Raw genomic sequence first — 20,037 nt, 5'->3', positions numbered from 1 at the left:
CACACACACACAGGGGTCACTGGGCCTGCAGAGCGAGGTAATTATCGCTAACAAGCTTAGGAAATAACGAAGAGTAGGTGTGAAGAAAAAAATAAAAGGAAATAAAAGTTCAATAAAAGAAGTACAAAAAAAGAAGCGACTGAAGCGGTGGTCTCTGTTCCAACCCGCTGGTCTCTGTTCCAACCCGCTGGTCTCTGTTCCAACCCGCTGATCTCTCTCCCAACCCGCTGGTCTCTCTCCCAACCCGCTGGTCTCTCTCCCAGGTTCCCGGAGTGCGAGGAGCCGTACCCCCGCCAGGAGGACCTGGTCTCCACCGGGGACGACGCGGCGGACCAGGCCTCCATGACGGTGCAGCGGGACTACGGCTTCTGGTGCCCCCGCGAGCTGAAGGTGGACCCCGAGCTGGGCTACTCGTTTTCTGGGCCGGCGGGACTGCTCGGCGCCCTGCCCCTCCATGTTCTTCAGCCGCCAGGAGCTCAGCGCCGCGCGCTACGTCATCGGGGGCGTGTCCATCGTCTGCCTGTCGGCCACGCTGTTCACCTTCCTCACCTTCCTCATCGACGTCACGAGGTAGCCCTCTTCCTCCTCTTCCTTCTCCTCCTCCTCTTCCTTCTCCTCCTCTTCCTTCTCCTCTTCCTCTTCCCCTTCCTCCTCCTCCTCTTCCCCTTTCTCCTCCTCCTCCTCCTCCTCTTCCTTCTCTTCTTCCTCTTCCCCTTTCACCTCCTCCTCTCCCTCCTCCTCCTCCTCCTCGATCTAGAAGCAAGGCGAACCCATCTGTAGATTCACTCCGGAGGATAGTGTGCGTGACTCGGGTCCCAAAGGTATGGCAGGTTCTGGGTTCCATCCCCAGTGTGTGCAGGCCGTCCTGGAGCACAGAGCCTAACCCTTACCTGCTCATTAAGTCACTGGGAGGTGAACCAGTAGGCCGTCCTGGGCCCAGTGCCTCCCCCCAGCTACTCATTAGTTCACTGGAAGTGAATTAGGACCAAAGACAATAGGCCCACAACACAATTTGAATCATACCCTTTCTATCAAGTTTAACATGTCGATATTAAACTGATTGAAGAGTATTAAAGAAGCAAGGGACCCAATAACACTTTTAACAACGCTGTATAAACGATAGCCGATACTAGACTGTGAAACGGTCGTTTCACTAATTAATCTTTTTCTTCTCCCCCGGTCGAAGGTTCCGCTATCCCGAGAGGCCCATCATCTTCTACGCGGTGTGCTACGTCATGGTGTCGCTGGTGTTCTTCCTCGGCTTCCTATTGGAGGACAGGGTGGCGTGCAACGCCGCCAGCCCCGGCCACTTCCGTGCCGCCACCGTCACTCAGGGATCCCACAACAAGGTGAGGCTGCGTTGCCATGGCGGCACAGTGGGCGGCGTGGTTACGTCTCCCCGGTGGATTGGAGTTCATATCTCTGCAGGTTAATCAATTGCGGTTTAGAAAACATATGGTTACAGAAAACCTCTTTGAGCAAACAGAAGTTATAGTAAAAATACCAAATATGAATACAATTGTTATGAATTATTAATTGTATTATTGTTATGGTTATTGTTATTATTAGTCGCTCACCAGCTTCCACCAAAGACTCAAGCCTCACTGGTTCAGAGTTCACCTGGACCCTGCATAGCCCCCCCCTTACCCCCACACCCCTCTTATGCATTTATTGTATGTTGTACGTCCGGGCACTTACAAACAGTACTTAGCATTGCGTTGCGTCTTCTCCTAGCTATCTCTGTTGTGTACGGGGAATGGGTTAACCTAGTGATGGTTAGTGCTTGGCACTTGGTTCTATGAACATACTTACTGTACCCACAGAGATATATTGTTTCTCTTGCAGGTGTGCACCCTGTTCTTTATGGTGCTGTACTTCTATATAATATAATATTTAATAAGTATCAGGTGTAGTGACCGTCTCCCTCCCCTCCAGATCTGCACCCTGTTCTTCATGGTCCTCTACTTCTATATAATATAATATTTAAAGTATCAGGTGTAGTGACCGTCTGTCTCCCGCCCCTCCAGATCTGCACCCTGTTCTTCATGGTCCTCTACTTCTTCACCATGGCGGGTAACGTGTGGTGGGTCATCCTGACCGTCACCTGGTTCCTGGCCGCCGTGCCCAAGTGGGGCAGCGAGGCCATCGAGAAGAAGGCCCTGCTGTTCCACGCCTGCGCCTGGGGGCTCCCGGGGGCCCTCACCGTCACCCTGCTGGCCCTCAACAAGATTGAGGGCGACGGGGTCAGTGGCGTGTGCTTCGTGGGGCTGTACGACGTGGACGCCCTGCGCTGGTTCGTGCTGGCGCCCCTCTGCCTCAACGTGGCGGTGAGTGGGGGAGGGGGGGGGGGGGGGGGGGAGGAGGGGAGAGAGGGAGGGAGAGATGGAGGAATGGAGGTAGAGATGAAGGAAGAGGAGCAGGGAAGGAGATAAAGGTGAAGGGAGGGAGGTAGACGTGGGGGAGGGATGGTAGGAGAACAATGTGTTGGTCCACAGACCTGGATGTGGATGTTTGTCATCTCCATCCAGTGTAATGTATATCGCCTGCATGAGTCATGATGGATATCCACTTAACTGATGAGTCTGTAGATAAACACGTACAAAATGTAAACATCTGAGAAGCGATGGTTTCAAGAACCCCCCCCCCACACTGATAAGGTTCTGATCTGATAGTGTCACACCCAACACCCCCGTCCCCACCCCTCCCTGACGTCCTCTCCCTCCCTCCTCCCCCCTCCTCCCCCCTCCAGGTGGGCGTGTCCCTGCTGCTGGTGGGCATCGTGGCCCTGAACCGCGTGCGCATGGAGATCCCTCTGGAGAAGGAGAACCAGACCAAGCTGGTGAAGTTCATGATCCGCATCGGCGTGTTCTCGGTGCTGTACCTGGTGCCGCTGCTCACCGTCATCGGCTGCCACCTGTACGAGCATGCCTACCGCCGCGCCTGGGAGACCACCTGGGTCCGCCGCCGCTGCCGCAGCTACCACATCCCCTGCCCCTACAAGGTCAGCCCCCCCGCCACTCTGATTGGGTCTGCTGGGATTGGGTCTGCTGCGATTGGGTCTGCTGTGATTGGGTCTGCTGTGATTGGGTCTGCTGGGATTGGGTCTGCTGTGATTGGGTCTGCTGTGATTGGGTCTGCTGTGATTGGGTCTTCTGTGATTGGATCTGCTGGGATTGGGTCTGCTGCGATTGGGTCTGCTGCGATTGGGTCTGCTGCGATTGGGTCTGCTGTGATTGGGTCTTCTGTGATTGGGTCTGCTGCGATTGGGTCTGCTGGTATTTCCTCCCTCTGCATTTGTTTAGGTCGGTAGAATCCAGACAGACGTACGTCCAAAGTAAACGCTGTGAGCGAATGTTAGCGCTATTTTGATTGAACTCAAATCGTCTTGCATTCAATTAAAATGTATTTCAAAGCAAAGAAGAAAAAAAAGCAAAGCAATACATGTTAGATTAATGTACACAATCCACATTAATGAAACGGCACTTCACGGTACCTGGAGGTGAGCGTGTGCGGTTGCGGCTGGCTGGTGAGGACACCTTTCTGTCGGTGGTTCCAGGTGGCCTGAGCCGGACAGACGGGGAGTTTGGTTCAGAGACGGGAAGTCCCTTCAGGAAGTCAGGAAGGCCCTCCCAGACTATATCTGATCTCTTTGATCTCTTCACAGCCGGCGGCCTCTTAGAACATCACCCCACTGTGGAACTCACCTGGCCTCACCTGGCTGAGCTCCAGGGATTCTTTGATATGGAGAGTGAGTGGGACTGAGACACGTGTTTGAGAACGTGAGGGAAAGGTTGAAATCCAGAAAGCTGTTAGTTCTCCTGATCTTGCAGCTCCTTGTCAAACGTTCCCCTGCATCAACTTGTTTTTGCTTCAGACTTCAGTCGTTTGCGATCACGCGCTCGTGTCGCACATCAAGCACCGAGCCATCACCCTGTGGAACATAAAACATAAAAGTTATTCACTCTGAACTACTCTACTTCACATCCTCTCCATCCTCCCTGCAGAGCGTCTGCAGATCACAGGAGACGCTCAGACACAAACAAATGACATCACGTCTCGGCACAGGCCCACCTAGCTATTAAACATTACTTCCTTCAGACGTAACCTATATGTCTGTTGTGTGTGAATCCTCTGCCTCTCTCCCATCTCATCACGACTGCTCAACAATCCCCAACTGTTCCTCTCTCTCGTCTTCAGAGCGTGTCCAGTCACGCTCCGAGCCTCTTCTTCTGTTCCTCTTTGTAGCGGTTAGGAGGAGGGGGGGGGGCAGGGCGGGGCGGGGTGATTAGAACAGACAGGCGCCAGATTAATTAATATAACAATGGTTAACACTCACAAAACACACACACATACGGCGAAAAACACACACACATCCACAGCTAAACATAATAGACACACACACACACCCACACACAGGCGTGTTCCCTTCCTCAGCAGTGAATGACGACATGATGAGTACCTTTGATTTATGTCGGTGTAACATCATGGACGACAGAAGACTGTTATTATTGTGTTGACATCACAGGGGCAGTTAGGGTTCGGTAGGTGTGTGTTATTTCAGGTCTGTCGGGAACAGACCTCGTGTTGTAGTGGCTGTGTGTGTCCACCTTTTGTCTTAAATGAAAGTCATCACAGTAGATGAAAGAAGGTGTGTGTGTGTGTGTGTGTGTGTGTGTGTGTGTGTGTGTGTGTGTGTGTGTGTGTGTGTGTGTGTGTGTGTGTGTGTGTGTGTGTGTGTGTGTGTGTGTGTGTGTGTGTGTGTGTGTGTGTGTGCAGTGACCCCCTCACTGTCCCATTGTAGCTTTGGAATTTCATTATAACTTTGCTATTGGAACCTCCCGTGTTTGTGTGTGTCAAAAATGTGCAATGCTCATTACACATTCTTTATCATTAACAAATGTATAGCTTGTATTTGTTTGTCGTTCATGCTGTTAAAAGGATATTTTCTGTAGTTAAAATGACTGACTGACTGGTTTTGAAAGCCAAGCACTACAATCACTGAGACCTTCTGCAGTGAGCTCAGCCACCACAAGAGGGAGTACCAACACAACTCTTCCTTCACCCCCTCACACTCTACAGAATCTCCATCAGTCTCCACAGTATGAACCTAACCCAGTATCTAACATCAGGATTGCACGCCACCCTGTGAACCGTGCAGAGACAGTTTGGCACATGGTCAGCTGTTCTGTCTCTCTCACCCTATTGGTCAGAGAAACAGATCCAGTTCTGGCTCCATCACGGTCAGACTGCATGTGGCTCAGGAGGCAGAGCGGGTCGGCTGGTAACCGGAAGGTTGCTGGTTCGATCCCCGGCTCCTCCTAGCTGAGTGTGGAGGTGTCCCTGAGCGAGACGCCTCACCCTGACTGCTCCTGACCAGCTGGCTGTCGCCCTGCGTGGCTGACTCCACCGTCGGTGTGTGTGAATGTGTGTATGAATGGGTGAATGTCAGGCAGTGTCGTACAGCGCTTTGAGCGGCCGCTGGTTAGAGCAGCGCTGTGTGAATGCAGTCGGTTCACCGTATGAACCCTGAGTGTGTGTTCCTCAGGTGGAGGAGAGTCACGAGCCGGCGCTGGTCCTCTTCCTCATCAAGTACCTGATGATGCTGGTGGTGGGGGTCCCCTCCGTCTTCTGGGTGGGCAGCAAGAAGACCTGCTTCGAGTGGGCCGGCTTCCTGCACGGCAACAAGCGCAAAGAGTGAGTCAGAGGGGTCCTTAGAGGTCGTTAAGAGTGAGTCAGAGGGGTCCTTAGAGGTCGTTAAGAGTGAGTCAGAGGGGTCCTTAGAGGTCGTTAAGAGTGAGTCAGAGGGGTCCTTAGAGGTCGTTAAGAGTGAGTCAGAGGGGTCCTTAGAGGTCGTTAAGAGTGAGTCAGAGGGTCCTTAAAGGTCGTTAAGAGTGAGTCAGAGGGGTCCTTAGAGGTCGTTAAGAGTGAGTCAGAGGGGTCCTTAGAGGTCGTTAAGAGTGAGTCAGAGGGGTCCTTAAAGGTCGTTAAGAGTGAGTCAGAGGGCTCCTTAGAGGTCGTTAAGAGTGAGTCAGAGGGGTCCTTAGAGGTCGTTAAGAGTGAGTCAGAGGGGTCCTTAGAGGTCGTTAGAGGGCAGCAGCATGCCGCTCTTTAAAGGGAAACGAGGCTTCGTTATGAAGGCAGTGTAAACTCACTTAGTGAATCCTTAAAGGAACTAAGTGGAGGATTTGACGTTGTCGTAAGATTGTTTTCAATTGTAAATGGTTTGCCATTTAACTTAAAAAATGAAATATTCCTGATTGGCTGATTTTTATATAATTTTTAAGCCAGGCTGGTTTTGCAGAGGAAAAGAGAGGAGGTGTAACCTAATGAAAGAGATGCATTTTGTTGCATCTCTTTGCAACAAAATCGTCTGCTAAAAGTCGTCTGCTAGAAGCCCTGAATGTGAATGTGTTTCCTCCTCTCTCTCTCTCCACAGCAGTGGGGTGAACGAGTCTCGCCAGGTCCTGCAGGAGCAGCCCGACCTGGCCCAGTCTCTGCTGAGGGACCCCAACACCCCCATCATCAGGAAGTCCAGGGGGACCTCCACCCAGGTACTGACACGCATGCACGCACACACGCACGCAGACAGACAGACAGACAGACAGACAGACAGACAGACACACACGCACACCTGGCCGCCCCACTCCTCACCTTACATGGTGGGGGTCCTGACCTGTGCTCCCCCCCCCCCCCCCCTCCAGGGCACCTCCACCCACGCCTCCTCCACCCAGCTGGCGGTGCTGGACGACCCCGACGAGCCCATCCGGCCCCTCCCCTCGCTGCCGGCCTCCTGCCGCAGTAAGCCCAGCAGCCTCCACAGCAAAGTCAGTTACCACGGCAGCCTCAACCGCTCCCGTGACAACAGGTACGGCAGGACGTTTATATAGTAGTTTTTCTTAAAGGGGCAGTACACACTCACACCACCAGGTGAGTGTGTTTAGACATTCACAAGCCGTTTGAAAATCGGCCTTTTTCCTTTTTTGTGTTTTAGTGACATCACTAGTGGTGGGCGTGTCCACCTAGATGTATGATGGATAGATCAGCAGCGTTTGCCACAGTCCACGGCGTCGGCTGGTGGACTGATCTATACAGCGTACATCCAGGTGGACACGCCCACTAGTGATGTCACTAGGGCACAGGGAAGGGCAGACACCTGGTGGTATTCTGTCACTGTGGTACACTGTTGTCTGTGTAAAGGAAACGTTTTGACGGGATTGTGGCGTTTGTTGTGACATCACTTCCTCCCCCCCTCCCTCCCCTCTCAGGCATGACTCGGCGGCGGGCTACGGCGGCTCAGAGGTGCGCAGTTACCACGGCAGCATGCCCCGCCTCGACCACCCGCTGTCCACTCACAGCAGCCTCCACCGGCTCGACGGCCAATCGGCTCGCGGCAGCCAGCGGGACGCCTCGGAGGCCCCGCCCCCGCTCGTCACCCACGGCGCCGCGGCAACCGACAGCCCGCCACCCGGCGACAACGGAACCAGCGCCTGAGGAGGAGGCAGGAAGTGACCAATAAGTTACAGGAAGTTGACCTGTGAGCTGTTGTTGTTACCGCCTCATAACCGGAGTTGAACATTCATGAGACGTGCGTACAGCACCCCCCTGTGGCTGAGTGCGGTACTGCCACAGGAAGTGACGAAAGTAGTTATAGGAAGCTGACCTCAGCTGTTGTTACTTATAACAGGATGTAATCATTCATGAGACGTGCGTACAGCACCCCCTGTGGCTGAGTGCGGTACTGCCACCGGGGCTGACCCTGGTCAGTTCTGAGGCTCCATTCTGACTGTGGAGCGCCCCACCCCCCCTCTTCCCAGTCTGAGACCACCTGAGACCCCCACCTCTACGACCGGCCGTACCTGTCGGCTGAGGACGGAGACCCCATGGGGCGGCCTGGGAGATGTTCCTCAATCTCAGAGCGTGTTCAGAAGGTTGTGGGGTTGAGACCCAAGAGGGACTCGGAGGGGAGACTGACGGTGAACTGAAGAGAGAGAGAAGGGATGTGTTTGAATTTAAATTATTCCTTATTGTTACGTAGGCTTTTATGATGACGATAGAGCGTTTCTCTGGAGACACTTGGAGGTTGAGTCAAGATGACGTTGAAACTTTTTTTTAAATTGCTGTTTTTTGTGGCCTCAAAAGAAGATGATTCAGTCTCAAGTCTCAGCCTGTGTTTAAACAATCACAGAGACACTTTCACTTTGGTGTGGACCTAGAAACAAAGTCTAATGTGAACTGGTGGATTTCTCAGCTGTGGGCTGAAGTATTTTTATACTGTGAACATTTTGTGTGTGTGTGTGTGTGTGTGTGTGTGTGTGTGTGTGTGTGTGTGTGTGTGTGTGTGTGTGTGTGTGTGTGTGTGTGTGTGTGTGTGTGTGTGTGTGTGTGTGTGTGTGTGTGTGTGTGTGTGTGTGTGTGTGTGTGTGTGTGTCAAGGTCATGTAAGGTGTATGTTGTAATACAACTTCTAGGTCAGTGCGGTTGATGCAACCCTTTAGTTTGCCCCTCCCTTAACCCCAGTGTATGTACAAAATTGTCAAAAATGATTTTGGCTGGTAGTGGATTTCTTCTGTAGAGAGTATTTTGTTAAATTGCATTAACGTTATCCGGTGAAAATTCCAGAAAATGGGAAGAATTCTCTTAAAAATATGGAGGTTCTGCTCACTACTGGACAGGGTGACCTTTAATATATTGTAATATATGTATAGCGTCAGACACAACTCCTTCTGTTACCGTCTTGTTCAGAATCTCAATCTGTTCTCGGGTGTTTTCAATCATATTGGTGCTAAGTCCTCTGTCACAGATGGACGTGGGTTCGATGCTACAGGCGGCTCCCCGGTCTCATCCAGCTCTCTCTGGAGAACTCGGTACCGGACCGATGACATCAGTGGCCGATTTGTTTGTTTGTAATTTTTTTTACCAGATCTGAGTTGATGTTGATGTTGTAGACCACCATCTTTGCAGAGCACTATTTTAACATAGAAGATAGAAGCGCCTGATGGATCCCCTTTGAAGCTCATCACCATCACCGCGTCTTACAGTCACATGTTAACAACAGTCATACAGTCACATGTTAACAACAGTCTTACAGTCACATGTTAACAACAGTCTTACAGTCAACAACTGCGTTGTTATTATTCTCATTGATCTATGCGGTACACGCAGCACTCATCGTCTCTGTATAGACTGACTGAACAGCACTTTATGTTCCTGACTGGTCCAGCAGCACCAGATCACCCATGGTTCACAGCCTCAGGCCCCAGCTTCTACTGACCCCCCTCCCACTGGCCTCACAGCAGGGAACACAGCCTCACGCCTCACCTGCAGCCTGGCTCTGTGACACACATGTCTGCCAGAAGGTAGTCTGTACCGGTACACTGCCATACATACATGGAATTCATCTTTAATGTTATGAGCTACACGTGCTAATCCCTACCTGAGTCAAGCTAGAATTGAGCCTTTATAATTGTTTGTTTACTGCCCACCATAGCCCCGCAGTAGACTTGTAAACTCTGAACTCACAAACCATAGCTCTCCAACATGGCTGCTGACACCAGGCTTCATACACCATCTGCAGGGACCAGCCTCTGCTCACCTCCTGGTTCATCTCCATCTTCTTGTTTCCCCACCAGCTAGCGTGTGTACCCTGGACCTGCTCTGCCTCTTGTCATTACGTGAGTCTGGCTCGCTGCACGATGTGTACGATGGACCTAATGTCTGTACTTTTCTAACTGTTCCCGATCTCTCTCTGAACTGTTTTATTTTATACTGCATTACCGCGTCCATCGCGAACCGCCTACAGTCCAACGCCTGAGTCTGGATGGAGCTTCGACTGAGGGGGTCTCCATAGCAACAGGGGGGGAAACTGAGGGTGACTTTGGTGCCGAGGCGGGACCTTAACGAGGGGATCAATTATTTACTTGCATTCTTAACTTAACTTCTCCAAGCGCTGTAATAAACTTTTGATACGGTCTTCATGATGCAGTCGTTCTGTTTCCTCTGAACGTCCTCATGAATTATTCGTCTGATGCAGTGTTTAAGTATTTTAATTATTTGTTGCACTAAAGATTGTTGAACCATAATTTGATTTTGTTTCCCTTTTTTGCTATAGCACTTTATTCATTCAGGTTAAATTGGACCGATGCATAATGGGGTTTTGAAGAGATGTTTAAGCGACATTAATAATACAAGCTGGGTTGTAGATCATTCTGTCCATCAACATGTGCTGTACAGCCCATGGCTGAAGACCCTGAGAGAGAGAGGCCATCAGGACCAGATCCCAGAGCGCTCGCGCTTCCTGCGGACGATGGCGGCCACGTCCTGTTTGAGTGCGGAGACGCAGAGCTCCAGCTGCTCAGAGAAGTCCTTCAGCAGCTGACTCTGCTCGTCCACGAAGAGACGCAGAGCCAGCGGCTCAGAGTCCTCCTGCAGAGAGAGAGAGAGAGAGAGAGACAACATGGAGGGTTAGAGACGCAGAGAGAGAGAGACGGGTAATATGGAGGAGAGACACGGGTAACATGGAGGGTGAGAGATGCAGAGAGAGAGATGGGTAACATGAAGGGTGAGAGACCGGTACAACATGGAGGGTCGTGTGTTCTGGGAGATTACCACGCTCACTGGAGATCAAGAGATTCATGTAACACATCATTCAGCCAAGAGGCTGATAAGATGGAGCTGTAGAAACGTCCTTCATCCCAGAAGGGACATTAAGATAACTACAATGAGTAATAAAGATTCATAGGATTAAGATGTCAATTTTGAGTTGTTACATGAGCTACTTAAGATGGTCTTTCACTACATTAACTACATTTGACCAGCAATTCAATAAAATCCTGTTTTCACTTTGTTTATGTTACTGCTGTGAAGGCCAGCTTTATAACCAGACCTAACGGTTCCATGAGCCAGTGCAGAGAGGAACACGATGGGATACGTACGCTGGCTCTGTGCCGGCGGAGGCGCTGCAGCTGACCCCGTACAGAGGTCATGTTGTGGTAGAAAACCTTCAGAGCACGAGCAAACTCAGCGTCACAGCTGGGCCTCTGGGCTCGCCCGCGGCCCGCCCCCTCAGCACCTGGGTCAGAGGTTAGAGACTAGGGGTTAGAGGTCAGAGGTGGAATTACAACAAGCAAATCTGACCATCAATTATGTTAAAAACATATTTATATATTTTTAGTTTAGAATGACAATCTCCAATTACACCATCTTATTATCACTGCTGATTTGGTCTTTTATGTTTTTTGTTTAATGCAGCGGTGTTGTCTTGAATGTGTCTTATTACAAAGAGTCACAACACGCTCAATCAATTAAGGGTCCAATTAAGAAAGATATCCTTTCAGAGGTGCATGGCAGTCAGGGAAAGAGTTTTGAGATTTGATTGTTGTGCTTTTTTTTTTTTTTTCTGATGTAAGGTCATGGAGAGTGAGGGTTGGTTTGATTCCAGGTGGTGGTGAGGTGGTGAGTGGGTGAGGTAGTGAGGGGGTGAGGTAGAGAGGGGGTGAGGGGGCGGTACCGTTCCTGGCCGTGAGGAGCTGTTCTCTCAGAGATTGGTTCTCCTTCTTCAGGGAGGAGTTGCTGGTCCTCAGCTCCTCCAGCTCCTCCTGCAGCGAGGAGCCGAGGTCTGCAGGAGACAAGGACTGAACACACACACACACACATGCATGCATACACACACACACACACACGCACGCGCACACACACACACAAACATAAACATGCAAACACACACACAGATACAAACATGCGCGCGCACACACACACACAATCATGAGGGGTTTTATTCTAATATTAATGGAGGATGCAGTAAAGTGAGGTCTCTACGGGAGACGTTCCTTCAGCCGCCCTGTCTGTCAGGGGCAGGTTGGGTTATGTGTTTATATGGTCCATATGGAGACGGTCACCGTGGTAACAGTGATGTCACTCACTGTGGCGGTAGAGTCGGCCGCTCCGGAGCCGTTGATGATGAAGACACCGTCTGAGGTCATCTTCACTCCGTCCATGGAGGTGGTGAGCTCAGTGCAGCCCTCTGGGGGAGGAGGGGGGGGCACCATCAGCATCCACCATACCACCATCAATCAAATCATCCATCCATCTATCCTTTCGTCCATCCATCAATCATCCATTCATTCATTAATCTATCCATCAGTCATTCATGTAACCATCCATTCATCTATTCATTCATCCATCTATCCATGCTTTCGTCCATCCATCCCTCTCTCTGCCTCAGAGACCCACCCACTGCAGCCCCCACTCCCTCCTCCCTCCCCCCCCCCCCCCCGGTCCGGTCCAGACCCACCCTGCAGCCCCCCCCCCCCCCCCCCCTTCAGACCCACCCTGCAGCCCCCAGAGCTCCAGCACCAGGGCGCTGCTCTGCAGGTGGTCCAGCAGCCCCTGGGAGCTGCGGGGGCAGCTGAAGTGGAGCCGCTGGTCCAGCAGCGGGTTCACGTTGTGCCACACGGCCGGCGTGTACAGCGGCCCGGGGCCCTCGAAGAACCGGAAGCTGAGGGGCCGGAGAACCAGGGAGGACCAGGGAGAACCGGGGGGGGACCAGGGAGGACCAGGGGGGACCAGGGAGAACCAGGGACAGGAGAGGGAGAACCAGGGACAGGTTGTCAATATTTTTAATCCTTGTGTTCACTCTGCTGTTGATGGTGACCTGGACTGAGTCCTACCCGATCTGCACCCCCCGCTCCCTGCAGGCCTTGATCCAGCGGAGGCCACACAGCTGCTCCAGGACCAGCTGGAAGTCCAGTCGGCGGCCCAGCAGCTCCGACGGGTCGATCAGGATGTCCTCCTCCCCCAGGGGCCTGGAGGGGCAGAGACGCAGTGTGTGTGTGTGTGTGTGTGTGTGTGTGTGTGTGTGTGTGTGTGTGTGTGTGTGTGTGTGTGTGTGTGTGTGTGTGTGTGTGTGTGTGTGTGTGCGTGCGTGCGTGCGTGCGTGCGTGCGTGCGTGTGTGCCTGTGTAACATACAGCCCGGTGGAGGTGCATGGGACCAGCTGGGTCTGTAGAATGGCCTCTTCTGTGCCCTCTGAGCCCAGAACCTGAGGAGAACAACATCCAATCAGAGATCAGGAGACCAACATCCAATCATCACTGATCATCACTCTGCATTTAAACACACTGACACATGCAAGAGATCTTGTGTGAACGTATCATCTACTGTCTGTTGTCTAGACTCTGCATAGCCTCTCCCTCCACCCCCCACACCCCTCTTATGCACTTAATGTATGTTGTACGTCCTGACACTTAAAAGTATTACTGAGCATGGTGTAGTGTCTTATCCTAGCTCTCTGTGTTGTATACAGTGAATGCGTTAACCTAGTGATTGTTAGTGCTTGGCACTTGGTTCTATGAACATCCTTACTGTACCCACAGAGATATATTGTTGTTTCTCTTTCTTCTGACAAATGTACTCATTGTGAGTCGCTCTGGATAGAAGCGTCTGATAAATGTCTCAATGTAAACGTCCTCAGCGTACCTCCAGCTGCTCCTCTAGGGGGATGCGGAACGCTAGCGACTGCAGCCAGAGGTGAGCGCTGCCCAGGAGCAGCGGCTCCAGCGGGTCCCAGAACGGGTCCTTATCTCTGGGCAGGGCGGCCAGGGACGAGCCCTCTCCGCCCTGGGTGCAGAGAAGAACATACACACAGCGACAGCTGAGCATAAGACTGGGATACACTCACTGGGAAATCTGATGATAAGCTAAAGGTATGGGTGTGTAAAAGATAATAAACCTGATGATAAGGTAAAGGTATGGGTGTGTAAAAGATAATAAACCTGATGATAAGGTAAAGGTATGGGTGTGTAAAAGATAATGAACCTGATGATAAGGTAAAGGTATGGGTGTGTAAAAGATAATAAACCTGATGATAAGGTAAAGGTATGGGTGTGTAAAAGATAATAAACCTGATGATAAGGTAAAGGTATGGGTGTGTAAAAGATAATAAACCTGATGATAAGGTAAAGGTATGGGTGTGTAAAAGATAATAAACCTGATGATAAGGTAAAGGTATGGGTGTGTAAAAGATAATAAACCTGATGATAAGGTAAAGGTATGGGTGTGTAAAAGATAATAAACCTGATGATAAGGTAAAGGTATGGGTGTGTAAAAGATAATAAACCTGATGATAAGGTAAAGGTATGGGTGTGTAAAAGATAATAAACCTGATGATAAGGTAAAGGTATGGGTGTGTAAAAGATAATAAACCTGATGATAAGGTAAAGGTATGGGTGTGTAAAAGATAATAAACCTGATGATAAGGTAAAGGTATGGGGTGTTTATAAATAAGTTCTCTTGGCTCCGCCTCACCTGGTGCTGCTGGTAGATCTCTTCCATGAGGAACTTACGGCTCACAAACTTCACCTTGGACCACACCCACACCTGAATCAGAGGTCAGGGGTCAGACGCCAAACACACACACTTCACCTTGGACCACACCCACACCTGAATCAGAGGTCAGGGGTCAGGGTCAGATGCAACACCAGCCTCACAGTTTGAGGCCTCGGTGTTGCTCTCACCTGCTTGCTCTCCAGAGAGGTGACCCTGACCACGACCTCCTTCTCCAGGTCGTGACCTTTGGAGTCGGACAGAGCCAGGTTCTTGATCTCCACCTTGAAGACCACGCCCTGAAACACAGCAGTGTTCTCTCTTCATCTAGACAGAGATGTATAGAAGCTCTCATGGACATGTATGCAACACACATTATAGATATGCTTCATCAAGGTTGGACTAGGATACATGAAGTAAAGCCATACTATATATAGGATAAATACTGTATAAATATGATACATATCTATCTATCTATCTATCTATCTATCTATCTATCTATCTATCTATCTATCTATTTATATATATATATATATATATACATAAAAATATAGCTAGATATATAGATGTTGTTACGGCCACCTTGGCCTTTCAGGGGTCATATGGTGTGTGCTGCTCGTTTTCTCGTTTCTCTCCTAGGCCTGGTCCCACATGTTCCAGGATCGGGGGGTGTGCCCGCGTACGGGGCGTGTCCCTGGAACCAGATAAAAGGGGCCTGGCCTCCGAGAGACGGCGGCGGGAGATTTGATTTGTGGTTACGCACCGACTGCAGAGATCATTTTTTGTTACATGCTTTTCACGGAAAAATAAACAAAGAAACGTGGATTGTCGCGCTGTCTCCTGCCCTGTTTCTTTGTTGCATTGAGCCGCGTAACAGATGTATATGTATATATAGATGTAGCTGTAGAGATAGATAGAAAAATAGATAGATATATCTATATGGTTGTGCCTTGTGTACCTTGTTGAGTTGTATATCTATATCTATGTGTGTACCTTGTTGAGTTGTATATCTATAGATGTCTCTCTATATGTGTACCTTGTTTAGTTGTATATCTATAGATGTATCTCTATGTGTGTACCTTGTGGAGTTGTATATCTATAGGTGTATCTCTATGTGTGTACCTTGTGGAGGTCCTGACTCATCTGGTTGGCCTCGGCCACTAGGGGCATCAGCCTGATGTAGTCGTAGAACACGGCGAGCAGGCTGGGGTCCGTCTGGCTGGAGCCAGATGAGGGCTCTCCTGACACACACATACACGCGCGCACGCACGCACGCACACACACACACGTATGCACACGCACGCATGCACACACACGCACGTACGCACACGCACGCACACACACGCACATACAAGCACGCAGACTCGGAAAGGCACACGCACACACACACACACAAACAGACAAGATTAATGGAGTCATAGAAGGCTAGGGTCAGCCTGAATGGACCCAGATGCAGTGTCTCCTACACACACACACACACACAGACACACAGGTGCCCCCCCCCTCACCCAGGTTGATGCCCTCGGCCGCCGCCAGCTCTGAGTGGAAGTAGTCGTAGTCATAGCGACTCCAATCGTCGCTGCCCCTCTCTGATGGGTAGCCAATGAACAGGTAGGTGGAGGTGGAGCCCAAGATCAGCCTGTCCTTCACACAGGAGGGGGGCAGGCCTTAAGGGGGTGTGTGTGTGTGTGTGTGTGTGTGTGTGTGTGTGTGTGTACGTACCCGTGTGTACATGTGTCTGTGTGTGTGTATGTGAACCTATGTGTGTGTGTGTGTGTGTACGTACCCGTGTGTACATGTGTCTGTGTGTGTGTGTGTGTGTGTGTGTGTACGTACCCGTGTGTACATGTGTCTGTGTGTGTGTGTGTGTGTGTGTACATGTGTGTGTGTGTGTGTGTGTTTGTGCAGAAACCCACCAGGTGCTGCAGCTCGGTTGTCTGGGAGACGAGATTGCCGTTGACGATGACCTTTGACCCTGACAGTGGGGTCAATGACACCTGCCGCTGTTCGTTCTTAAATGCAGCATGGCGCTCCTGGATCCTGGACACACACACACACAGGTACAGACACACACACACACACACACATACAGGTTAAGACACACACAGGTACACACACACACACACGTTCACATACATACACACACACACATACACACACACAGGTGCACACAGACAGACAGACAGACACACACAGGTACACACACACACACACACACACACACACACACACACACACACACACACACACATTCATTAATTTAAATGATTTTAAACAGTAGAGCTCTTCTAGAGTTCACTCAGACATTGTGTACGTAGAGCGACTGACCCGAGGCCTTTGATCAGGATGGACCGAGGTGAGGACTCGGCCAGTCCGATGTCCCACTCCCCTGAGCAGAACACACACCACGGAGCCAGAGAGAACACACACAGCCGTGACCATATACATTTAGATCATCAGCTTGAATAGAATAATAGAATAAACAAGAAGACACGGTCACGAAGAATCACTCAAACATCTCTGGAGTCACAGTGGTTCTGAGATGTGGTGTTTTTGCTTTTCAGTGTTTGAGTGAAGAACACCAAAGCACTCCCTGGATCCTCTTGGCTTTACACTAAAGAATGTAATCAGGGCCGTCAGGGGAGAGAGCTTTGTCTTTTCTTTTGTCATTTTCTATCTTTTATAGATGTTCTTGTTCTCTTTGTCGCTTTCTCTTTCTTTTATTCTTGATATTTCCAACTGTAGCTCATTTAGAGAGCGAGAGAGAGATAGAGAGACCGACAGAGACAGAGAGAGCGAGAGAGAGCGAGAGAGAGAGAGACAGAGAGAGAGAGAGAGAGAGACCGACAGAGACAGAGACAGAGAGAGAGAGAGAGAGAGAGAGAGAGCCTGACCCTCGGGGATGAAGAGCTTCACCACCCCAGACAGCTGAGCGTCCTCGTTGATGTTCAGGATGTACGGGTGCATCTGCATCATCCTCCTCTCCTGGGGAGACGGTCAACTAATGATATTACACATCAGAATGGGAACTCAATACACCAAGGAGCAGGTTGTTTCTGCGTGTGTGTGCGTGAGTGCGTGCGTGCGTGCGTGTGTGCATGTGTGTGTGTGTATGTGTGCGTGCCTGTGCGGGTGCGTGCCTGTGCGTGTGTGTGTGTGTGCGTGCGTGCGTGCGTGCGTGCGTGCGTGCGTGCGTGTGTGTGCGTGCGTGTACCTGTGTGATGCTGGCGTACTGTAGCTCCCAGTCCTTCAGCGCCTCCTGGAGGTGCTGCTCCCACAGCGTCTGGATCGCTCTGATCTGGAGCTCGTTGTGAGTGAGGAGCTCACGGATCTCCTCTAGGGGGGGGACGCACACACACACACACACACACACACACACACACACAGACACACACGCACACGCACACGCACACACAGACGCACACAGACACAGACACACACACGCACGCACGCAAACATAGTCCATAGAAACACATTTTACCACTGTAACCTGTAAGGATGCTATCTAATGCACTGGTCTTACTGGTCATCTTTGCTACACCTCCTGGTCCAGCCTGCACTACTGGTCTTACTGGTCTCCTCTACTGGTCTTACTGGTCTCCTCGTCTGCCCTCCTGGCCCAGCCTGTTTGGTCTCCTTAATGGTCTTACTGGTCTGCTCTACTGGTCTTACTAGTCTTCTCTACTGGTCTTACTGGTCTCCTGTACTGGTCTTACTGGTCTCCTCTAATGGTCTTACTGGTCTCGTCGTCGGCGCGGCGGCCCTCCTGGCCCAGCCTGCTGAGGCGGTGCGTCAGTCGGGCGTTCTCCGCCTTCAGCTCCTTCACCAGGCGCTCCGTGGGGCTCTCGTTCACCACCGCCCGGTTCTGGATCCGCTTGGCCCTGAGGGGGGGGGAGGGGAGGGGGGGGGGGAGGGAAGGGGAGGAGAGGGGAGGAGGGGGGGAGGGGGGATGGTTACTCCCCCTCACCTTTGTTTCCTTTGTGTTAACTACCCACAATGCAAAGGTTTCCCCATCAGAATCATGTTGTCTGACTGAATGTGTTCTTGGTCACTTCGCTGTCTGTATCTTCCCGTGATCCTAACTCTAAAATGTAATCAAACATGTTGCTGGTCCGAAGTGTCCTTAAGAGAAGGTATTCTCCATCACTCACCTCTCGGCGTAGCGCAGAGTGGACAGAGACTCCTCGTAGCAGATATCAGCCGGGCTCAGAGTGGCGATCTGGTGATCAAACATACTCACATCATTCACGTGGTTATTCACCCCATGCTGTGTGGCTGTGTACTGCGCAGTGAGGCCGTTGAACCGTGACTCCGTGTGGACGGCGGTGTTTGTACCATGACGGTCCGGCTGTTGCCCCCCAGGGCAGACTGCAGCAGCTTGGTGAGGACCGAGACTCTGTAGGGGATGTGGACCCCCCTCCTCCCCACCGCCACATCAGCCAGGGCACTGGGGGAGGGAGGAGAGAGGAGGAGGGGAGGAGGGGAGGGAGGGAGGAGGGGAGGAGAGGGGAGAGGGAGGGAGGGAGGAGGGGAGGGGAGTAAATAAAAAAAGAGTCCCAACAGTCAGACTATGGGCATTGCGAAGACTAGGACGGCAGTCATAGAGAGTGAAAGAACAAAAATTAATTAATTAATATATAAAAACAGGGAGTCAGGCAAAAGGCAGGCTCTTGACATGAGTTATGAACTGTGACCAGGTTCTGTCATATTTATCCTCCAATCCACGTTCTGCATACCTAGTTTTTTCCAGGGCCAATCCCAACATTGCCTCTCTAATCCAATGAACATAGGCAGGAGGGTTCTTCCCCTTCCAGTATACAGGTGACTATTGATCTATACAGATAGTGACTATTGATCTATACAGATAGTGACTACTGATCTATACAGATAGTGACTATTGATCTATACAGGTAGTGACTATTGATCTATATAGTGACTATTGATCTATACAGATAGTGACTATTGATCTATACAGGTAGTGACTATTGATCTATACAGGTGACTATTGATCTATGCAGATAGTGACTATTGATCTGTACAGATAGTGACTATTGATCTATACAGATAGTGACTACTGATCTATACAGATAGTGACTATTGATCTATACAGATAGTGACTATTGATCTATACAGATAGTGACTACTGATCTATACAGATAGTGACTATTGATCTATACAGGTAGTGACTATTGATCTATACAGGTAGTGACTATTGATCTATATAGTGACTATTGATCTATACAGATAGTGACTATTGATCTATACAGGTAGTGACTATTGATCTATACAGGTGACTATTGATCTATGCAGATAGTGACTATTGATCTGTACAGATAGTGACTACTGATCTATACAGATGACTATTGATCTATACAGATAGTGACTATTGATCTATACAGATGACTATTGATCTATACAGATAGTGACTATTGATCCCGGAGGAAATTATTTGTTACAGTTGCTCCACTCAATCAAGAACCATCAGTAAAGTAAATAGAATAAAATAAACACAACTAGCAATAAAAACACAAAATACAGCATGAATATAACTAGAATATTAGAATTATAGATATAAATGACTGCTTCTGACCAACAGCAGGATGTAATAAATGGGCCCAAATCTAAAGGAGAAGAATCCATGAATCCATGAAGCTCCTCCTGATGACCACGCCAGCGTGGTGAGGTTGAGGTTGAGGTTGAGGTCTACCTGATGACGTTGC

General features: G+C 50.3%; 2 protein-coding genes across 2 annotated transcripts in view; one reads left to right on the top strand and one right to left on the bottom strand.

Moving 5' to 3' along the window:
• LOC311356153 (frizzled-3-like) overlaps positions 1–7,491 on the top strand; it is a gene marked incomplete at both ends in the record, with an annotated part of 7,931 nt that extends 440 nt beyond the window's left edge. The window contains 9 exon segments of the mRNA XM_084475914.1: positions 264–414; positions 416–570; positions 1,187–1,349; positions 2,028–2,327; positions 2,750–3,001; positions 5,546–5,694; positions 6,437–6,551; positions 6,702–6,865; positions 7,266–7,491. Coding sequence (XP_084332040.1) covers positions 264–414; positions 416–570; positions 1,187–1,349; positions 2,028–2,327; positions 2,750–3,001; positions 5,546–5,694; positions 6,437–6,551; positions 6,702–6,865; positions 7,266–7,491 — 1,675 coding nt within the window.
• Positions 7,492–10,157: 2,666 nt separating this feature from the next.
• The window catches only part of kif28 (kinesin family member 28), a gene marked incomplete at its 5' end in the record, with an annotated part of 12,144 nt that continues 2,264 nt past the window's right edge, over positions 10,158–20,037 (bottom strand). The window contains 19 exons of the mRNA XM_084475913.1: positions 10,158–10,421; positions 10,931–11,067; positions 11,506–11,629; positions 11,918–12,018; positions 12,326–12,492; positions 12,665–12,799; positions 12,964–13,034; positions 13,472–13,612; positions 14,300–14,371; positions 14,509–14,616; positions 15,440–15,558; positions 15,826–15,961; positions 16,234–16,357; positions 16,646–16,706; positions 17,212–17,302; positions 17,532–17,653; positions 18,056–18,198; positions 18,469–18,536; positions 18,653–18,764. Of these exons, the coding sequence (XP_084332039.1) occupies positions 10,263–10,421; positions 10,931–11,067; positions 11,506–11,629; positions 11,918–12,018; positions 12,326–12,492; positions 12,665–12,799; positions 12,964–13,034; positions 13,472–13,612; positions 14,300–14,371; positions 14,509–14,616; positions 15,440–15,558; positions 15,826–15,961; positions 16,234–16,357; positions 16,646–16,706; positions 17,212–17,302; positions 17,532–17,653; positions 18,056–18,198; positions 18,469–18,536; positions 18,653–18,764 (2,191 nt within the window). The 3' untranslated portion in view covers positions 10,158–10,262. The remainder of the gene's footprint in view (positions 10,422–10,930; positions 11,068–11,505; positions 11,630–11,917; positions 12,019–12,325; positions 12,493–12,664; positions 12,800–12,963; positions 13,035–13,471; positions 13,613–14,299; positions 14,372–14,508; positions 14,617–15,439; positions 15,559–15,825; positions 15,962–16,233; positions 16,358–16,645; positions 16,707–17,211; positions 17,303–17,531; positions 17,654–18,055; positions 18,199–18,468; positions 18,537–18,652; positions 18,765–20,037) is intronic.

Source organism: Micromesistius poutassou, assembly GCF_964030765.1.
Source record: "Micromesistius poutassou genome assembly, chromosome: 12".
Taxonomy (NCBI): domain Eukaryota; kingdom Metazoa; phylum Chordata; class Actinopteri; order Gadiformes; family Gadidae; genus Micromesistius; species Micromesistius poutassou.
This window is presented reverse-complemented; position numbering and strand designations above follow the sequence as displayed.